This window comes from Numida meleagris, chromosome 1, assembly GCF_002078875.1.
Source record: "Numida meleagris isolate 19003 breed g44 Domestic line chromosome 1, NumMel1.0, whole genome shotgun sequence".
Lineage (NCBI taxonomy): Eukaryota > Metazoa > Chordata > Aves > Galliformes > Numididae > Numida > Numida meleagris.
In genome coordinates this window covers 69,495,539-69,515,287 of record NC_034409.1, presented here as the reverse complement: position 1 = coordinate 69,515,287, position 19,749 = coordinate 69,495,539, and the positions used below count along the sequence as shown (strand labels likewise).

The 19,749-nt window shown below is 39.6% G+C and overlaps 1 protein-coding gene and 1 long non-coding RNA gene across 5 annotated transcripts in view; one reads left to right on the top strand and one right to left on the bottom strand.

Annotated features, from left to right (window-relative positions):
* SCUBE1 (signal peptide, CUB domain and EGF like domain containing 1) overlaps positions 1–15,644 on the top strand; it is a 212,517-nt gene extending 196,873 nt beyond the window's left edge. For all 4 annotated transcript variants that reach the window (XM_021392557.1, XM_021392555.1, XM_021392550.1 and 1 more), the window contains 5 exons: positions 839–1,000; positions 2,387–2,584; positions 6,479–6,631; positions 7,665–7,744; positions 8,901–15,644. In XM_021392557.1, the coding sequence (XP_021248232.1) occupies positions 839–1,000; positions 2,387–2,584; positions 6,479–6,631; positions 7,665–7,744; positions 8,901–9,053 (746 nt within the window). In that variant the 3' untranslated portion in view covers positions 9,054–15,644. The remainder of the gene's footprint in view (positions 1–838; positions 1,001–2,386; positions 2,585–6,478; positions 6,632–7,664; positions 7,745–8,900) is intronic.
* Positions 15,645–19,685, bottom strand: LOC110396765. Its single transcript, XR_002437233.1, has 2 exons — positions 17,995–19,685; positions 15,645–16,064 (listed from the first exon to the last, which is right to left on the bottom strand). It is a non-coding gene; the product is annotated as an uncharacterized LOC110396765 (long non-coding RNA).

Below are 19,749 nucleotides of genomic sequence, written 5' to 3'. Positions count from 1 at the left end.
CCTGCTGCTTGCCCTTTTGTTTGTGAGCTTCAATACTAACGGACTTCCAGAGTCTCTAAAACATAGTCACTGCATATAGGAGCACTGTGTGTGATTAAATTAAATGTTCAGGTAATCTGTAAACTAGTCGTGATCCCCCAAGATTGTGGAGACTGAACAGGGTTTATTGTATTCTTCGGAATTTACCACAGGCACGTATGGTGTTAGCACTGCAACTGGGAAGTAAATCAGCTTCATTGCATGGCAAGAAATCAAACCAACTTGCATCAGATAATGATTTAGCCTTCCATTGCTGCCTACTTTTATTTTCCAAATTAGAAAAACTAAACACTACAGAAATTATAAGAAGTAGAGGATTCTTTACAAATGGGCGGGGCAGCAACTGGAAGTATGGAACATGTTGCATGTCCCATAATGACAACTTCCAGTGCAAATGCTGAAGAAGGAATCTGCCCAAACTTATTTTGGCTTAGTTATTTGAATTACATGCTGATCCTGCAAACATGGGAACTTCGTTCTTGCTATTGTGAAAGACGTTTTTGTTGTTGATGCAGATATGTATCTTTCATTTTTTTATAAGCTCATAGGAAACCTCTGTATCACATATAGTGAGAGGCATATGCAGCATGGGTTACTAGTTCACCAGTCTTCAGAAGAGTCTTCTAGTTAGAAGGTCCTTTGTAACTGGAAATACTGTGAGCTTATGTCCTTTTTGCCTTTTATTGCCTAGTAAGTATACTGCAGTATGGGGATCGTGGGTTATGTCCACAGTCGAGGAAAGATGTCTCTCCAATGAAGATTGTTACTTTCTGAAAATAATATGGCTCATACTTTGCAGTTCATTGCTCTCCTGGACACTACTACAACTCCACAACGCACAGATGTATCCGATGCCCTGTGGGAACTTACCAGCCTGAGTTTGGTCAAAACTACTGCATCACCTGCCCTGGGAACACAAGTACAGATTTTGATGGCTCCACTAATGTTACACACTGTAAAAGTAAGTTGCATTTTTATTAGTTGTGAGGTGAAGCATGTCTTTGGATCTGAACTGCAGTTTGAAGGTTCATTTGTCAGGCTGCACTCCAGTTATGTATTTCCCAGTTAGCATATATCTGCTGCCATATGGAACAGTAAAAATTGTGAAAGCAATGAGAACAAAACCTGGAAAAGTATCACTTGATGCATTTAATTGTTTTAGCATTAATGTAATTTCATAGAGTGCCAGCTACAGGTTAAAACTACTGCACTTTCAAATTCCCAGATCCTGGAAGTCTTGCAGTGATGCATATTGCTGTCTCTGTAGAGCACAATATCTTCTACTGGAGTAACTGGTACTAGTCATTACAAAATAGTAGGAGATATGCATACTGCAAATGCCGGATAATTGCTTATGACAGTGAAATCTTCTCATAGGTTTTTTTGCAGTACTCAGCCTTCTTAAATTACCATTTTAAGTATCTCCAAGGACTCCAGTGCAGCTGTATTTGATCTTTTGTGAATTATGCTTCTTTTAGACAGTTTTTTTCTTAACCCTACCATGTCAATTTCAGAATTCTCTGTAATAGTTAGGTAATGTCATGTCAAATATTCACGTGTACAGCTACCATAAGTTTTTATTCTTGTTATGTCATCATTTCTAATGTAATTTGAGTAAATTAGTTATTATTAAGGTATTTGAAGAAGTTTGATAATTTTCCAGTAAAATAAAACCACTTATGTCACTTTGCTAGCTTAGACATTTTCTGTCTGTCAGTTGAATTTCTGACCTTGCAGAATGTTTTGATTAAGCAAAATATTTAAGTATATATCTAGTTTTACACAGCTGGTAGGCCTGGAAAGATCAAGTTAAGTAACTTAATGAATCACACTTGTAGCAAATTCAGTAGGAACTTTGAAAGCTCAGAAAGTAAAACTGATTCTTTTATAACTGGTTTCATTTAAAACAAAGCAAAGTAAATCTGTGATGAAAATAAAGTTACCTATTAGGATCACCATACGCATTCACCTAAACCAGGTTAAAAACCACATGAAGTTGTAAGAAAACCTAGATGTCAGCATGGCCTCAGTTGGTAACCACTGCCTGAGTGCCTCTACGATGGGATCCTGTTTACTTACATGTTGGTTTCTTAATCAAATGTCAATGCAGTCTGAATGGAGAGTCATCTTACACACTGGAGATTAAGGTCTTGAAAATCAGTTGCAGTCAGCCCTGTAGACTGACTATTGCTTTAAGGGCTTTCCATGCTAAACAAAGCAGCAGCTGAAGAATGTATCCATTTCTAAACTGCTGAGGGGAAGTTTAGGCTTGCTTTTGACAGATCTAGAAAAACACCTCAAATTAGCTAATCAGCTAACACGAATGCTAACTTATGTTCCTGCACAGACCAGCACTGTGGAGGAGAGCTTGGTGATTATACTGGCTATATTGAATCGCCCAACTATCCTGGAGACTACCCAGCTAACGTTGAATGCATTTGGAATATAAATCCACCCCCAAAGAGGAGAATACTCATTGTAGTACCTGAGATATTTCTCCCAATTGAAGATGAATGTGGTGATGTTTTAGTAATGAGAAAAAGTGGTAAGTTGTCAGACATGGGTTATATAAATATTTATTGCAAACAGACTGAGTGAAAAGTTCATACTGAAGGGATGATTGTCCTCAACTTTCAGTGTTTTTAAAAGGACTGTGGAATGAACTGGCACAGCAAGTTAGAACAGAACACTGTGTCAATAACAATTAACATATTTATTATTCGAGTGTCTTGGCTGAATCACAAAGCAGTTAATGGGCTTTTGTCTAGCCCAGTTATCATGAGGGATAAATCACTGCCATTCTAGAAGTCAACACAGCAATACTAAGTTAAACTAGGAGAGATATCTCCTGACATCTATACAAATTATTCTCTTGCTTATCCTTTGTGAGTAAATGCTGCAATTATTGCTAAATCTTTGCCATGGCACGGGTTGGGTACACTTGACACCTTCAAAAAATCCAAAGTTTTCCCAACTTTATGTGGAGTGGGTATTGTGTTCTGTCTTTGATTACTCCTGAAGCTAAGATGCCATTAAGATACAGTTCTCCTGCAGTCCTTTATAGGCATCCAGCTTCTGTTGATCTGTTGTTTAATTTCCAAGAAGTACCAATTGTTCATATGGAACTTTCTTTAAAACAGTGGATTTTACTTGATAAAATGGCATATTTCACTTGCTAAAAGAATTTTCATGACTTTTTTTTTTAACCTTGAGGACTTGTGTCGGCAGCTTTATATATCAGATGAGTACTAAAAGAAACCTGCTCACTGTAGATAAAAGGAAAATGTTTCTGTATAGATTTGTTTTTCAAAAGCAAAACACTGTAGCAGAACAAATTAGTTGTCCTAATCCCAAATTGTGGTTCCAGCAGTAATTAAAGCCAGGCAAATCAAGGAAAAATTTGTCTTTCACTTGAGAACCAACAATAGTACCACAATATCAGCACTGAAAAATGAGGCGAGTTTTTCAGAGACATGATTTGCAATTGCTATATGTTTAGCATAATATATAAGTAGTCCTTACAAATATTTATTATGTTTCACAGAAAGTCAGCTTCTAATGCTACAGTGGAAAAACTGATCATAGTTCCAAAGTTACTGTTGGATTCCCTTACTTGTAGTTTAAGAACGGGCTCAGCCACAGTAGTATGTATGAATAATACAACATGTTCTCGCCAGCATGGCTATGTTAAGCTAAGTTTCTCCCTGATATGCACTTGCCACCCAATCATACCACTTATGCACACACAGGCAGATGTGGGCTGAGACAAGCTCCAACTATGTGGAAGTGTTTGCACAGAGCAGGTAAAAGCCATGCTCGCAGTCCTCCAGTGGTTGTCCTGAGTTTCCAGTTGCTGAGCATGCTGTGCATGAGCATGGGCAACATGAACAGCAAGTGAGCAGGGTTGCAGAATTTATTCAGTAATTTGATAGCCTTGCTTGTCGCCGTAACTGTGCAATTGTGTATGGTTCCCAAACTATGAGCTCTATTTCAGTATAGATAGATGGTGTTTTCTTTGCAGACCTACAGCCAGGTGTTTTACAGTGGTTGGTCCTGGTCCATTATGATCCCAATAAAAAAGCACTCAGTCTCTGTAAGATACCATTTTAAATGCTATTTATTAGAGCTAGCTCCATGAGGAGAGAATAGTATAGATCTTTAGATGGTAGGAATCGTAAGTGGTGTAGCATCAGATAGGCCTCTTATTCACACAGCATGCTGGGCAAACTCTGTGCACAGAAGAGATTTTCCCCTTTTGGTCACTCAGCTATTATGGGATTTTCTTATGAGGCCAAATGAAGTGCATTCCAGGGTCCTGAAGAAACTGGTTGATGTGATTGCCAAGCCACTCTCTATCATATTTGAAAAGTCATGGCTGTCAGGCAAAGTCCCTGCTAACTGGGAAAAAGAAAACATCACTTTTAAGGGAAACATCTTTTTTAAGAAAGGAAGACCTGGGGAACTACAGGCCAGTGAGTCTTACCTCAGTGCCTGGAAATATCATGGAGTAGATCCTCCTGGAAGAGATGTTAAGGCACATGCAAGATGAGGAGAGGATCTAAGACATCCAGCATGGCTTCACCAAGGGCAGATCTGGTGGCCTTCTGTGATGGAGTGGACATCGGTGGCATCGGTGGACAAAGGAAGGGCAACTGATATCATCTACCTGGACTTGTGCAAGGCCTTTGACGTGGTCCCACCCCACATCCTTATCTCTAGATTGGACAGATACAGATTGAAGGATGGTCTATTCAGTGGATAAAGAATTGGTTGGATGGTCACAGACAGAGAGTTGCGGTAAATGGCTCTGTATCCTGGAGGAGGTCAGTCACAAATGGTGTCCCCAAGGGATCTGTCTTCAGACCGGTGCACTTCAACAAATTTATCAATAACATAGACAGGGGGATCAAGTTCACTCTCAGCAAGTTTGCTGATGACACCAAGCTGAGTAATGCAGTTGACACAACAAAAGGAAGAGTAGCCATCCAGAGGGACCTGTACAGGCTTGAAAAGTTGGCCCACATGAACATAATGAGGTTCAACAAGGCCAAGTGCAAGGTATTGCACTTAGGTCAGGGAGAAGAACTCACTGAGAGCAGCCCTGTGGAGAAGGACTCGAGGGTCTTGGTGGACAGAAAGCTGGACATGGGCCAGCAGTGTGCATTTGCGGCCTAGAAGGCCAACTGTATCCTGGGCTACATCAAAAGAGGGGTGGCCAGCAGGGAGAGAGGGGTGATTGTCCCCTTCAACTCTGCCCCTGTAAGGCCTCATCTAGAGTACTGCATCCACATTTGGGGCCTCCAGCACAAAAAAGACATAGAGCTGTTGGAGCAGCTTCAGAGGAGGGGCATGAAGATGCTCTGAGGGCTGGAGCACCTCTCCTCTGAGGAAAGGCTGTGAGAGCTGGGCTTGTGTAGCTTGGAGAGAAGGCTCCATGGATAACTCACTACAGCCTTCCAGTACATAAAGGAAACTTAGAAGCAAGAGAGGGACTGACTTCTTACAGTCCGATAGTGATAGGACATGGTGGAATGGCTTTAAACTAAAAGAAGGGAGATTTAGGTTAGATGTTAGGAAGAAATTCTTTACTCACAGTGCAGTGAGGCACTGGAACAGGTTGCCCAGAGAAGCTGCAGATGGTCCATCCCTGGAGGCATTCAAGACCAGGTTGGATGGGGCCCTGGGCAGCCTGATCTAGTGGGTGGCAAGGGGACTGGAACACGATCTTTAAGGTCTCTTCCAACCTAAACCATTCTGTGATGCTGTGATCCATGAAACAACTCTATCATTTCTATTGTCAAATAAAAACAGTGTTCTTATGAGAACTTATTGCTGCACTGTTAGATAAAGGCAAGGCCAGGCAAGTGGTGTGATTGGCCGTGCCAAATGGGAACTGCCTGTAGGCTCCTCTTGTTCCCGTGCTCTGGCTGAGGTGTTCCTGCAGCCATGGGGTTTGCACAGTGTAGCATGGGCCTGAAGGCCACACTGTATGTACAGCACAGCGCCAGCCTGGGCACACTCATGTTAACTCTTCTTCAGAGGGTAACTGCTTATCATCAGTTAATCAGGTTAACTCCCCAAACTGGGAGTTCTAGCAGCTGCTTATCACATCTGCCTAGGGTGCAGCTGACTTGTTCTGGTCTATCTGGAGTCGGTAGTACACCGAGTGAGTAATATTGATACTAATTTTCTAAATGTTAGAAATGAAATTGTCTTGGGACAGAGGAGAAGGATTCTCATTACCTTTGTTGAAAAACTTCCTTCTTTTAGGCAGATAAAAGAGTACATGCCTTCTGTCACACACAAAAAAAAACTTAAGCTCTCAGGCATATGTAAACCAAGAAGTGTTTTGTCAATTTGACATTTCTGACGTCAAGATTAGGAAGGTTGCAAAAAGTTATTTTATCTTTATAAAATTTATTTATTTAATCTTCCCTAGCTTCTCCTACTTCAATTACTACATACGAAACATGTCAGACATATGAGAGACCTATTGCATTTACTTCAAGATCAAGGAAGCTATGGATTCAGTTCAAGTCGAATGAAGGCAACAGTGGCAAAGGATTTCAAGTCCCCTATGTGACTTATGATGGTGAGAGTGGAATTGTTTTCCATCTTTGTGTTGTATCTGAAATGCAGAACATTGGCCTTCAGAATCTCTCTTACAAGTGATGGCAGGGAGAGAAGAATGAAGAAAAACTTCATGTAACTCTTTGTTTTTCTGTTCATTTCTTTTGAATTCTTTACATTTTTAAATGATACCTAATTTTATATTTATTTATTTTCCTAATGTTTGAAAGACAGATGGCAAGTTACACAGAATTCTTTAAACTTACGCGGAATTCAGTGAGACTCTCTTTAATGGTCATTTATCATATGCATAATCAGAAAACTACTAATTGCTGCACATTTCAGGAAGCCACTTCATCAAGCTCTACTGATAATCAACACAGTCATGAAAAGTATAAGTTAATAAAATTGCAAGTTCAACAGAGAAAAGCAATGATGCAAAAGGAAATACCCTTTAACTAACCACTTCCATATTTCCAACATGTTTAAAACAGTCTAGCTCATCATACAGAAATATGTATTAAACTGTGTATTTTGGACTTTGGGATGATTTCTGTTTTAAAAAAACTAAGACTTTTCTACGATACCTTTGGCAGCTGTTAGCCCACTTTTTTTCCAAATAGCAGTGCAATTTTGTAGACAAGAAAATCTATAGTAAGTGTTGATTCAAGAATCAAAATGAGAGCTGTTCACAGGACAGAAAGCAGGGATCTGTTCCTGACTGTGCTGTATGCAACCTTTGACTGTTATTTCATATCCGTGGTCTTGTTTCTTCATTTATAAAATGTAGATAATAAAGCACTGTTATGTGGAGGGAGTAGTTTTCTGAGGGTTAATATTTACATAGATAATTGAAAGTTACTCTTCAGTACAGAATTCTACATTTTACTGTGATTAGATTAGACCACAGCAGGAAGAGAGTCACTGAATACTGAACTGAATACTAAATTTCTCATCTTTGCCTCGAAGAGGAAGTCTAGCTAATTAGTGCCTATGTGGCTGTTATCCTCCCAAAGGATGTCACAAACAGTCACTCACTGATCTTTATTTTTCAGAGGATTACCAACAACTAATAGAAGATATTGTTCGAGATGGACGATTATATGCATCAGAAAATCATCAAGAAATTTTAAAGGTACGAAAAATCTGCTTTATCTGAGGCTAACCAAGGATTCCTTTTACTAAATATTTTTCCAAGGTAGCTCTCATTACCCTCATAGAATTGTATTATTTAAACCTCCATTGTGATGCCAAATGAGATTCTCTCTTTTCAGAGCTTTATGCTGGTATTTGAAGTAAAACAAAATCAGGAGCTCAGTTGGGCTAAGCACACATCTACGTTCTTTGCTGAAGCAAGAACTAAATGAAACATATGCTAATGCGATTGTATGTTATAAAAATGAATAACCTATTGTTCAAATAGTCCTCTTCAGCCACAGTATGGCGTGTGTTTAAATTAGTTTTTTAAACAATAAGTTTGAATTTCCTGTGCATTAAAAATGTATCTACCTAAACTACTGTCCTGACTTAACAAGACAACACGTAGCACTCTAGGCTGTTCATGAAATTATTTTCAAAAGGCAAGATAAATGGTTTTCAAAAGGAGAGAACTGTGGAGAAAGGCTGCTGTGTTGCCACATGTAACATCTAATTAATTTAAACTTAAATATATATATATATGAGAAGCTGCTCAGAAAGCAAATTTTAACCTGCTAAGTGTAAGGCTTATAGCTAGCTCTCCTGGCTGTACCTGTCCCAACCCTGTGAGTATTCACTCACTGGATCTTTGAGGTCACTCAGGTTTCAGGCACAGGCTCAACTGATTCCCTGAAACAAGGCTGTACCAAAATACAGGAAGGGGTCCTTAAAGAGCTCAGTGTTGCTGAAGACCAGCCTTCTTTCTTGTGGAAGGAAGGTCCTGAGCAACATCATTAAAAAGGGTGGAAGGGCCGTCAGAGGCAGCTTGCAGTGCTAATGCCTAACTTCTACAGCCAGTCTGTGGTTAACCCAACTGCTGCTCTCTCAATTCAGTATCTTCCAGGAACACAAATTGCAAACAACAAACAAACAAACAAACAAAAACAGAAAACCAGAAAACAGAAAATACAGTAGAGAGATTCATCAGTATAAAACCCCACATCAACATGGAGCAGTTTCCTTACACGGCGTTACCCAGAATCGAATTCTACAAAAAGAATAAAGCTGATGGTTGTTCATTAATTTTGATAGATGATGTGCATAAACTAAATCCAAACAGTATTCTTATATAATATGTATGTTGTCTCCCACAGGACAAGAAACTGATTAAAGCTCTCTTTGACGTACTGGCACATCCACAAAACTATTTCAAGTACACAGCACAAGAGTCAAAAGAGATGTTTCCAAGATCATTTATAAAGCTATTGCGATCAAAAGTTTCCAGATTTCTACGACCATATAAATAGTGGTATTCAGTCTGAGGTTATTTTGCATTCCTGTCAAATATTGTCTTTCCTCCATAGTAGAAACATTTGGTAATTTAAAGGCTCTTTTCTGCAGTCTTTATTTACAATTGTATATTGAAGAATACCTATAATGTTTTATAATCATTAAACACCAATGTTCTGAATGGGATTTTTACTACAAAAAAAAAATATTGTGGATCCTTGAGTGCATCTAGCTGAAGATCCAAATTTGTGTCTGCACTTGTGTATCTTCACTTTCCATTTGAAACTACATTATGTAAAAAAACTCTTTCTAGTTTTTTATTTTCCATCAAAAATAATTTTCTGCAAAGCGAAGAAGGCATCTATTCAAATCTGATGAAACTACCTACCAATAGGTTCTGTTGTAGTAAGAGGTATGTAGTATAAATAAGATTTGGATTTTGAATTGCACTTGAAGTTTAGAAGAAAACAAAACAATCCAAATTTTGTAATTTCTCATTTGTGGCTTAGTGGAACCTCTGACCAAGTAGAAATCAAAAGGAAAGAAAAAGGAGGAAAAAAAAAAGAATCAGATGTATAATTTTGTTTTATGAATTCTGTACAACTGAGTCCCGTGTGCTTATTTTTTTTATCTGTCCTCTTCTAAATTTCTTCAGAGGTTTGCCACTGTATGTAACTGCATTGAAATGGATTGAGCTATGGAATTCTATCCACCGGTTGGTCCCTTCGGAGGCAGTTAGAATAGGATAGATGAGAAATGAACAACACCAACAAAAGTGGTAGTCTGTTTTTCTTTCCGTTAATAAAGCATCTAAATGAGTAAAATATATAAATATATAAATATATGCTTCTATTTGTGGGTACATTAGTAATGTTATCTTTAGTTACTGTAAATATTATTCATGCTTAAATCTTTGCTCCCACACACACTATTTACTCATATCTATTTGTAACTTTGCTTAGATGATTAAATGACTTCTCCAAGTGCTTGTCACTTCTGTTAACACAAAGCCTTCTGGAGTTTTATAACATAAGATAATGGTTTAGTTTGCGGCATTCTCTTTTAACACATTATTCCAAGAAAAGTAGCATTAGTTTAGATGTAACTGCTGTCCAGGAAGGGGTCAGTTATTGTCTCTTCCTTGGGCACCCCACACAGCAGACGAACAGTTACACCGGAGGACAGCACACTTACGAGGAGCTCACCAAAGAGGGTTTTTTTTTTTAGATCTGCCATCTCTAAAATGCTGGGAACATACCTCTGCCACAGGCTCAAACTGCAAGGGAACAGTGCAGGAACATAGTTTTGCAGCCCGGTTTGATAGGCTGGAGGACTGGTACTGCAATCAAAGACTTGGAGCCACTGTGCCCATCAACTGCTGGGACTATGCAGGCTGTAAGAAAGCATTAATCTTGTGGTCAGGCCCTCCTCACAGAGTGAGAGGTACCTGGGGTCTAAGATGATGATAAATCCCGTGTTTCCTCCTGTTTTCTGGCACAAGGGTTAATTTCACAGAATCACAGAATTCAGCGAGAGAGTAGCTATTTTTATTGATATTTCAGCTTCTTTATTTTTAAGCCCCTTCCTCTTTTGTATCATTTTCCCTTCTGATCCCACAAGATTATGATATGCATAAATTAACTATCATGACAGCATCCTTTCAGAAAAAGACAGATGTAACTGCATTTTTTTTGCATATCTACCTTGTAGTTTAAAATACTCTTGAATGCTCTCAAAGAAAGCATTAAGGGTGGATAAGGCTAACTTCCTGTATTTCTTACACTTTTTTTTTGTCTTTGAGCATGTGCTGTTTAAATTTACAAAGTTGTTTTCTATTCTTTTCAAATGGTTGATTATTTTATTTCTAAGAGACACCTTAAATATTGTGCTGTGTTTTTCTACTTGGCTATCTTGTATTTTTGCTTGACTTCTTTCCTTTTCTGTTGAAGACCACAAATTTTTCCTTTCTGTGCCTGAACAGTTTCAACTTAGTCTACTTCATTTCTCTTCATCTGTGGATCATAGGTCTTTGAATAACGTTCTCTTTGATCTCTATATATTTATATATTAACCTTTGTTTCCAAATGTAACATCTCCATAAAAGTCATAAATGTTCTTTTTTAAAGGCTGTTATTTTTTTAATTATTATTTTTTGGTGAGGATGTTGAAACTACTTTTCTTCAATATTTGTGATGAATTACTAAAGGTGGATATTTGAAGGAGACCTTATCAGTACTAGATTCAGTGCATGCTCAGAATGAAAGAAGTTACGTGTACGTTTTTCCCTTAACAGAAGTAATTTGTAGAAAAAAATATAAATCTTAAAAATAACAAAAATCTTTGTAGATAATCATGTATAAGGCTAAAGCGAAGAAACTATTTCAACCAAACAATACTTCAAAGTCTGACAAGTCCATCCAGAATGATTGGAACTGGTCAGGATTTAAGACATGCTGCTGAAAGACACTGGAGAATTGTTTAGAGTTCTAAACAAAGATCACTACATTTATGAAGAAAAGTAACTTCTTCATTTGCTGAACAGTGAACAGTGATCTGTAGTATTGTTGGCTTCAGTAAGTGAGCTCTGGAAACCTGATGCTGTGCAGTGAATTTTGTAAAATCCCTGCTAAACTTCTGCTTAGCAACTCACAATTGTAGGCATAATGCCACAGTTTTCATGCAGGACAAGCTTCCTCTTTAGAAAAGAGCTGAAGGTGATAACCTCAAAGGTCCATAGACTACTGACAGCACCGTAACATTTTCCACATAACTATGTGAGGAATCCAGTGCCAGATAGAGACTACGGCACAGACTTGTCTTGGTCGTGGCCACTGTTACTGGGAGCTTGGTACAGTTTTGAGGTGAATACATAAAGGACTGTCTGCATTTTGCTCTGGTAGAACTCTGGCTGACTTTCAACCACATGAGACAAATCTGGTGTTTCGTCTAGTTCAGGCAGCCTCAGAGGTGTGCGTTAGCGCACGCTCCCTGGAGCCACGGTGGGGCAGGGACTCCACGGTCAAGAGAGGGCGCTCAGCGACTTCTGGAGCAAATCCAGACTTTGTGTTGCTGACAACTGTGAAAGAAAGAATAATTTGGCCTTCAAAAGCATACAGTGAAATGCCTGTGAATACATAGGGGTCTCATATGTGATATATTTAGAAAATGAGCCAAGTCTGAATGCTTGCAGCTCTGCATAGAAAAGCCATTGGATGTGCAAATTTCTCATGAATAAAGTAACGACAAGTGGTATATAGGACTGTCTGAACCAATTTCAGCTGATTTTTATGACAGCATATATTTTTTACATGAGCTCTAAAAGTAAGAAATGTTTTGACAAATCTCATCTAAAAATATCTTACTAATTTCAGAAGGGCATAAGGGTTTTTCATACTTGACAGTTACAGAAACTGGTTTTCACCAAATAGAAGGTGAGCTGAGCTCTTCATTTGTTAATGTCACGTTTTCACTGTAAGAAGTCAGAGAGCATATTGTTACTGTGCAATAACAGCCCAACAAGGAATGACTTAGACAAATTTGGGAATCAAAAAACATACCAGGAGGAATATGGCCTGCTTTAAGAAAAAGAGCTGCATGAAATGAGTTAGTATGTGGCAAAACAGCAAATTTTGGCTTTTAGCCTGAATGTGAAACATTGCATTTAAACACATTCAATAAATGCAGACCTGTATCTATTGTCATAGAATGTCACATTGTGTACAGGCCAGGTGCAACAACATGTTTGTGTTACTGCAGGAAGGCTGAAGAAGTATCCATTTGTGATTACACAATTCCACATCACAAACAAACCAAGCTTCTTATTTTCAGTTTGCAAATGCCTATATGCTTAAAAGCTGCACCTGTAGCACTTAACATTTTAATCCTCTCCTCCTGCTTTAAATACTGCACTTATTTTTAGTGAGGTGATGATGATTCTTACCTAGGCATTCTCATCAAATAACAGCCTGCACACCTGCTGTAATCCAGGAGATTGCAACAATCAGAAATTGCTAATCAAGCCCTAAGTCATGCTACGAAAGTGCTTGTTAGTGATTGCTGTGGGCAGGGTGTTCCTGTGTGTCATTTGAGTACAGGAAGTGCCAGGATTCTCTGCTCAGTAGGAGATAGTCTCCTGTATCTTGCCTGCAATAGCAAGCTTTACACTGCCTGAAGATTTAGGTCACCAAAACTGGACTGAAAGAAGACTTCAATAACCTTCAGTCCATTTTCCTGCCTACTTTCCTTCCTCTTTATTTAGTAGGTTTTTACCTGAAGACCAACTTTTCACAAGAAATTTATTTTCTTATGCTTCCTCCCCACAATAAAGTTAAACCACAGCATTAGATATATTGAAGATTTAGACCGATCCTTCCTACACATCAGTTTTGTATTAGTTTTAAGTAAGCTTATCCTAGTAAGCTCATATTAATTTACTTTAGATTAGTTTTAGACTAGCTTAAATAAAGATATGTTTGGCTGCAGAATTTTCAAAGGCTGCATTTTGATTTGCCAGATGGTCTTGAAGGAGCACAGCTCAGCTGCAGTCCTCCATCTATACATAGAAAGAACAGATGATGCCACATGAACAAGAAACATGCTTTCATGCATTAAACATTCAAATAAGAACGTTTATCCCCACTCCAGGCCCCTTTAGTTAGTGTGCCCAACAGATTCAAATTTGTTAGATTAGTCCTATCTATAAACAACCCAGTTCTAATCTTCGGGAGCTAAAGCGGTGGTAGGATTCCTCTAAGGAACTACTGCCTGGTCTTTGACAGCAAAACCTAATCGGTCTGTGAGAGTACTTGTGTCTGGACTCTAAATACCTTTGAGTGCTCTTAAAAAAAAAGAACTGGAGTGAAATATTCAATAACTGAATTCAGTGGCAAATTTCTCAGCCAGCTCAGGGGTCTGGATTTTCCATTTTCTGCATGGTGGGAATGAGCAACATGCTGTTATGTGTACCTGTGTCATTATTTTAAGTAGTTGCATTTTTTTTTCTGTAGTTGAAAACCACTGTTTGACAGGAATGGTAGTAATTGGAGAAGTTCTGTAGACTCTCAATATTTTGAGATGTTAATGAAATAGTTTTCTAGGATGAGAGACTGTCGTAAGCACTTGCGGAAAGAAAACAAGACTTTTGTCTCCCATAAGAATTTTTGGAATTCTGTAAGGTAATAGGAATGTATTCCTCGGTATCTGACTTCAGTTTGGAGAGAAGTCTCATGTTTTGTCATTACACTTTTCATCTGAATAGAAACAAACTGGGAAATAAACTCTTAAGGAAAAATATGTTATCTGAGTACCTGAATATGTACAATTCCAGTTTGTTATTTCATTTATTTATTGTTTCATCACTAAACTTTTAATCTATAAAGTTTAATATGTAATATACAAGAGTAAAATGTACAGAAGTACCTGTAGATGTAATAATTTAAACCACCTGTATTCAGAAAGCAGAGAGAACTAGTTTAAAGATATACAGACAGACAACTGCAATTCAACTTTAGCTGAATTTCTCAATATCTAGGAAAAGAAGTGGCTTTGCTTAAGTAAATTTTAATGATTGTGAAAATATCTTTTTTAGTTTGTTCTTGTTACTTTTTTAATTAAAATTATTTTGTAAATATTGTTTTCTATGTTTTATACCTTAGAAAGGCCACTAATTTGCATTGACAGCAGCAGATATTCAACAGATAATTAAAAAGGTGCTTACAGGGCACTGGTGTGCGCGTGGTCGGATGACTGCTCCTGTGGTTTCTGCAGTCTCACTGGTGTCACAGGAAGAGTTTTCTGGGACAACTTAACCTGCTAGTTTTCACTGAATTGACTATGAAGTGTCATTCTGAAGTGCTTACCGTTTTCAAAACATATAAAGAACATGTATGTTAAAGTTAGCGCTAGTTCTTACTAGAATAAGAAGCAACACAAAATTCAGAAAAAAAAGGGGAATTCAAAAATTATGCCCCGGTATAGCACAAAGATAAGGAAAGGCATGGTATCTCTGCACTCTAGGTAGCAGTGGAAGTGATAAATCAACATATTGGATCAGATCACAGAGCCTTTTCTAGGCAAAACTGCCACTGAGATCTGTGGGAATTTTACCTGGATTAGGTTCACTGTGATCTTGTCCATCGCCTATTAAATAGGAAATACTGGTAAACTAGATCTTGGGAAAAATACCCAGACAAGTAATATTGGTTACTGTACCAACTGGCTATATCTGAATAGTAGGCATGAGTGACATTCTGAATGAAACCCTTGTAGATGCTGCTGGGACTTCTAAGCTTTATTATCAGTGTAAATTATGTACAAACAGCTATTTCCATATGAAATGTATCATGGTAGTTTAGAGCAAAGATAGTGAATAACTGTACAAAATTTGATACTTAGAAAATAAAATACTGTGATCTAAGCTTTACCAATATTTTAAAAATACTGTCAGATTCGTAGTAGAAAATGTTGTTGTAAATGTACCTTATAAGAAAATACATTTCCTTTTGCCTCTGTATATTAATAGCTTTGTTTTCTATGTCAAAGCTCAAAATGAAGCATGTAATAAAACTTTTGTTAAAATCACTTTCATAATAAACATAAAATGGAATGGATATCTTTGCGGCCATTTATTCATGTATACACATGTAAGGCTCAACATGCCAGTGCGAAGTAGATAAGAATCCGAAGAGAAATCATCTTCTTGATAACATCTGTATTCTTAAATCTAGTTTGCATCTTCAGGCAATGGAGAACATTTTCTTTGTCATCAAACAACGAGCTCATGAGTGCTGAGACAGTGAGTCATGGACAGACCAAAGTGACGTGCCAGCTGATCCCCCCCAGGGCTTTTAACAATTTCTTAAAATAATTCTGATGTAACTCTGTTTATCTCATTCAGGTGGAAGGAAGCTGTCTTCAGATGGTGGCCTGATGGCCTCTTCCCACCACAAGCTGCTGACGAGAGCGGTGACTTCCAAACTCGAGCTGTGTTTCCCTCTGAGGTCTGGGTAGAGAAGAAACAATGCTTGCACCTGAAACATAGGTTTAACATGGTATTAATGCAAAACTGCATTTGCCCAGGTCCTCCTTCTGCTGACTTTTAGATGTAATAATTACAGTTACGCAATCCATTATTTGTTTGATCCAAAACTGGATGTTGATGGACTGAATAGAAAGTAGAGCATCTGCAGTGACATCACTAGCTCTGTTAAATATGATTTAAATCATCTTTTGCAGTCCAAGAAGTGCAAGCTGTCACTGAAGCGTGCTGGACCAGACAAAAAGCACAGATGTTAGTAAGTCAGTTGATGAAAGGTGAGGTTTGTCACTCAGCAGTGCTCGTTAACAGCTTCATGCCATCTGCAGAACATTGTTAGCAGCGCGGCAGCCACCTATGTGGGGCAGTCACCTATGTGGGGCAGTCAGGAGACCTGACACACCACCATGGTGCGTGATATTCTGCTGATGCTCTCATTTAAGTAGCTTACCTTGTTAATAGATTGCATTTATCATGTGATAATATATACATTGTATGCGATATGAATAGTATCAGCATGAGTGATGACTATTGGTGTCACTGTGACAGCTTTAAAAGGCATAAAGAGACAGCTATATTCTGATGGGCTGCACAAATCATTTACTGCTTTTTTTCAGCTAATAGCAGTCAGTTTAGGTAATAATGGCAATCATTCTAATTACACTCCAAGAAGGTAGAAGCATCACTTCTATCAGACTGCAGACAGTGCCTCATGATGGAGCACATGTGAGATGGTGCTCAGCTGTCTTTATTCGCTTCAGACCTTTGATGGAGTAATATGAAAAGTCAGCTCCTTTCAAAGACAGAAGATTTGAACCCAGAAGTTCCTCAAAGTCATCGCAAGTCAAATTAATTACTGGTAATGAAGTACCTGTGTGCAAAAGCAAAACCCAGTTTAGCAGTCATGACAATGTGTATTTGAGTACAAGATTCTGAAACAAGCACTGCCTGGTAAGAATCGCAGAGTAGTGCGGGTCTCAGATCTTGCTGTGACATCCCAACAAGCTCACAAAGCACGATTTTGACACTTGGCCTGATGAATGGCACTCTGGAGTGACCCATCAGGTAAATGAAGGCACACTTAGCATAGATTTACTTTGCTCTTTGTTCAGCCACCAATAGTGGCTGACTCAAAAGGGGTCTGTCCTGTACAATCATAGTTTGCTTCTTAAAAATAACTTCAAAATAGACAGCTGTGAGTGACTGATAACATGCTGAGTGGTAGGTGATTTCTTAGCCTCTGAAGCTTTTTATGTTGCAAATTAGACATTCTCAGAGGATTTTCCAGAGATATTTCCGTCAGAGCAAGTTTTCTTCCTCTGTTTTATGGAGCCATACCTGAGCTCCTACAGCACATGAAGCCAACATGGGTTGCAGTCTGCTTTCTCCTGCTGCTGTTGCTGCTTAACACCCCAACAAATTTCCTTCTACCATATTGCTAGGTGAGCAACAGGGATGCTCTTCCTCTAAGTAGCTACAGACTAGTTTTGCTACAAATGTTTCTGTGTTAAAAAAAAAAACAAAAAACAAAAAAAAAACATACCACGCTAGACAAAATATGGGCATTTATTTAGTAGCTAATTTAGCTGCTACAGGGCAGAACTTAAATGAGGTTGTAATGGCAAGTCATGGGGATTGCTGTGACCAAGTGGCACCATAGCTGCTTGGGTTGGACCCCTGCAGATAATGCTGGAAGGCTGGATCCTATTACTTCAGACTGGGGTAAAACTAGTAAGGTCAGTTTTTTGTTTTTTGTTTTCCCTGAGTCTTTGTGTTATGCAAAACACCCTGTCAAATTCAACAAGCACTTTGCCTGAGTAAGGGCTGCATTGTTTAGGTGCCAAAAATTAGTCACTGTTCCTAAGAAAACAATCAGAATAATATTCTGAGGTAACTTTTGCTTTACAGATATTATCAACAAATACCTGCTTTTGTAATGAGGAGTGACAGCAGGGCTACTGCTCTGGCATCCCAGGTGATCTGTGCTGTGGGGTAGGAATGCTTGCTCCTGAAAGCCTTGTTGTGCAGCCCTGCAGCTGAGGTGGTGATGTGAAAGGGGCAAGCGCTGGACTCTGATCCCTGCTGCAGGAGATACACTCCTGGTGGAAAAACAGCAGAAGAACGGGGTGAGCTACAGGCAAATAAAACCTGTATTATTATATTACCTGCAGTTCACCAGCAACAGTTTTGACCTGCCTGACCTGCACACTCACCCAAACAGCCGGGAACCACAGACAACTGGCCAGTGGCCAGAAGTCCTGCTCAAAGTGAGGTGGAGGTGCAAACAGGCAGTGAGAAAGCACCTGCACTTGGCAAAAACAAGGTTATGTAAATCTGTTGGAGCAGGATCACATTCCCTCTAGACAGGGCATGCTCAGTGCAGCTCTACTGAACAAAGGAATGAAAATGTATCCTACTTCTCTTGGTCTACTTAAGGAAAAAACAAGCCTTGTGACTTGATACACACAATACAGGCTGTGCATGAGGGTGTGTGCATCCATAATACACATCCTGTAGTGAGCCTATGGCAGAGCAAGAGCTGAGGGAAGGGTGGCTTTGGGAGCTTTTGTAGTAAGCAAGATCCCTGTGAGGGCTGAGCAATCCAGTCCCCACATTTTATAATGCCAATGTGAGTTCTCCACCGCAGACATACTCTTTCTCCAAACTACAATGTTAGCAGAAATATCCACAAACTTAGAGGAGCATGGCAGGAACCCAGTTAAGGCAGCTGGTTTTTGACATTCTGTTGCTCAGTCAGGCAAGTCTGCTTAGTGATGTGCTGGGAACACAGCACGTGGTAGGGTGGACAAGGGAAGACTGGCCTGCGTCTACTATTCGGATACCCAGCCTGGGGATCATGCTAGAATGGCAGTGTATGGTTACAGCATGCAGACACTGCTTCTCATCTCTTTATACCCTCTGTGTCTGAGCAAGCTACCACAACTCTTTAACACAGAGACCTGCCTCCTGATAACTGATTATGTGGAGAGAGGGACTGCTGCGCTAGCTACACTATATCAGACATCAGCCCAGCGACACAAGACGGGCAGCAAGCAATCTCTTCAACATAGCACTGATGCTCATTCTCCACTGAAGGAGCTCCATGAATTAGAGGCTTTCTTGACCAGCCCCAGCCTTTTATTTGCAAGGCAGCAGGTCACCCCTCCCCTGTGGTTCTGCGCTGCCAGCCAGAGCAGCACTGACACAGAGTCCTGGCTCCATGCTGGGCTGGTAGGAGCAGCAGTTTGCACAGTTCCTGGAGCAGATCCCCAGAGATGGAGCAGTGCAGGCATTCCCACAGCACTTGTCTGCCCAGAACAGTGGGTGCAGCACAGTACAGCCCAGCAACAGTGGCCTGTGCACACACCTGGCTTCTCCTGCAGCTTTACAGCCACACCTGAGAGGAGACCAGAGCCTCTGCTACAGCTGAAGGAGCTCCAGGTTAAAGCGATAAAGGCAATTCCCTACCAATGTTCGAGAAGGAACAGGTTTTCTCAGAAATTTCTTCTAAAGAGCCCAACAAAAACGCTGGCAAGCCACCTCCCACTTCCACTGATGGATGCTAAAATGCGCGTTGCGTTCGCCCCTCGAAAGTTTTATTTCAACGCGAACGTGTTCAGCAACACCCCGCGTAACGCCAGCTGCCCACCACGCCGCCCAGCCGTGCCTCCCACTGCGGG